The sequence below is a fragment of the Sardina pilchardus genome, chromosome 18, assembly GCF_963854185.1.
Source record: "Sardina pilchardus chromosome 18, fSarPil1.1, whole genome shotgun sequence".
NCBI lineage: Eukaryota > Metazoa > Chordata > Actinopteri > Clupeiformes > Clupeidae > Sardina > Sardina pilchardus.
Window position 1 is genome coordinate 25,768,046 of NC_085011.1, and position 2,500 is coordinate 25,770,545.

Sequence of the window (2,500 nt, forward strand, 5' to 3'; positions counted from 1 at the left end):
CTACCCTTATTTTCGGAGGACAGTGTCCATTTCTCTTTGTGTCAATGCTACAGAAAAGAAAGATAGAGAGGGGGAGAGAGATGTACTTATCCTCTACTGTATGTATTCAGAAGTTGCCTGCATGTTCTGAGCATTTCTGTCTTTCTCTATCTATCTTTCTCTCTCTCTGTATTTGTGTGCGGGTCTGTATGAGTGAGTGATGTAGACAAGGAAGTGGACTTATGGCTAATTGTGTGTGTGTGTGTGTGTGTGTGTGTGTGTGTGTGTGTGTGTGTGTGTGTGTGTGTGTGTGTGTGTGTGTGTTTGTGTGTGTTTTGCAGCAAATGTGGAACTCTTCCGCCTGAGAGCTGCTTCTTCAGTCTCATCTGCAGTACCGGCTCTTTCATGGGTGAGTATTACACACACACACACACACACACACACACACACACACACACACACACACACACACACACACACACACACACACACACACACACCATACACACATATCCAAAAATAGACCCCATGTACAAACAGTTTCATTTTGGAGTCCAGGTATGATTTGTGGCTCTATTGTACAAAGACATCCCTGGAGATGAACGCCACTTCTGTTGTGTGTCATGTCCCTGGCTTTGAGCACATGGTATTTGATTGGTTGAGCAGTGTCAACCTTAGTTAAGCCTCTAAATGTTGCCACCCATATTTCAGCCAAGTTTCTACACAGTTGTCTCCAGACGCCATAAACTCTGGCTCGGCGTTCGTGGCTTAGCAGGACCACACATGCACAAAGCACACACTCCATATGGGAGATTAAAGTGACACTCAGGATACATTAGCACTGAAATGCAGATGCTGACTTGCCTGGAGACGTGGGTTTCCCCCTCTCGCTTAAGTCTGTGCAGAACAATGTCAATGGTCTAACATGCATTCAGAGCCACACAGGTGTCTGGTAGTCAGGAGGTCTGGCTAATGTGTGAAATGGTTGTGATCATTGTGCATGGTCACTGAAGGGGCTATGTTTGTTGTGCTTTTTCCATGATGTCTGAGCATGGTTACATATACTCATGCTGTAGTATCACTATCAATATACCAGTAACAGTCCTCCCCGGGATGAGCATTTGTCATAATATGAATGCGATATGACTGTAATGATTAGGGATGGCGAAAACTACTAATTTTCTTGACCGACCACCGAGCCTCATTAGCCGGTTGAACCCGGTTAACCGATTCGTTTACAATATTCTACGCTATTTGAAATAACAGCCACGCAGTTTTGCAACCCTGTCGCATCTCTCTGTCCCCCGCTCACACACAGCCCCGGCGGCGGCGCCGCACTTTCACTCACGTCACTGTTTTTAAAATCCCCTAGAGCGCGAAACATGAGTCCCGCAAACCAAGGAGCTTGTAAATAAGTGGAGGACAAATGGCTCCTTCGTTTCGAAATGGTTTGGGTACAAGGTGATCGCGTTGCAAATAAAGGCGTTTGTCTAGCGTTAAAGGAATACGCCACCCAAAAATGAAATTAAGCTAGTCTCGGTCACCCCCAGAGTTAGAACAGTGAAAAAAACCCGGTTAAAATCCGTCCGGGCATTCTCCTGCTTTGGGAGCAGCGATGTTAGCTTTAGCTTAGAACAGTTGCTGTAGATGAAGGGTGTCAGTGAGCACGTCCTCCAAAAAGTGACCGAGACGTCTACATTTTTTTCTAAATATATCTTGGGAGCCGTGTGTTCAAAACGAGTACAAATCATAATGCAAAATCGAACGAGACTATTACCTGGGCAGATCTTTACTTGGAACTATTTTCAGCCTCATCGCCGACGAAGCACCGCTAGCTAGGCGCAAAGTTCTCACGTAGCACCACTTGTGAAGTTCCAGTCGAATCTAGTTGGGAGTTTACAAGACTGCTACGTGAGAACTTTGCGCCTAGCTAGCTTTGTCGGCGATGAGGCTGAAAATAGTTCCAAGTAAAGATCTGCCCAGGTAATAGTCTCGTTCGATTTTGCATTATGATTTGTACTCGTTTTGAACACACGGCTCCCAAGATATATTTAGAAAAAAATGTAGACGTCTCGGTCACTTTTTGGAGGACGTGCTCACTGACACCCTTCATCTACAGCAACTGTTCTAAGCTAAAGCTAACATCGCTGCTCCCAAAGCAGGAGAATGCCCGGACGGATTTTAACCGGGTTTTTTTCACTGTTCTAACTCTGGGGGTGACCGAGACTAGCTTAATTTCATTTTTGGGTGGCGTATTCCTTTAAGCTCATTTGAAACTGAAATTGCCGCGGCTCACTTAAGAAAATGACAGCTCCGAGGAGACGCCGCTAGTTTGAGGAAGTAGGCCTACTAACAATAATAAAGAAAGATGATCATCATTACCTTATCTGTTACCATTGCTGACAATCCTGACCCTTCCTGAAATGTAGATGTAATGTGTTTCCAAATCTAAGCCCATCTTATGCGGAAAGTTGCTGCAACACGATAAAAACCAATGGATAAAACGGGCACCTCCAGATTG

General features: G+C 45.1%; 1 protein-coding gene across 1 annotated transcript in view; it reads left to right on the forward strand.

Annotated features, from left to right (window-relative positions):
* The window catches only part of zgc:154058 (Transmembrane protein 150A-like), a 39,735-nt gene that overhangs the window by 14,135 nt on the left and 23,100 nt on the right, over nucleotides 1-2,500 (forward strand). The window contains exon 5 of the mRNA XM_062519826.1: nucleotides 321-388. Coding sequence (XP_062375810.1) covers nucleotides 321-388 — 68 coding nt within the window. The remainder of the gene's footprint in view (nucleotides 1-320; nucleotides 389-2,500) is intronic.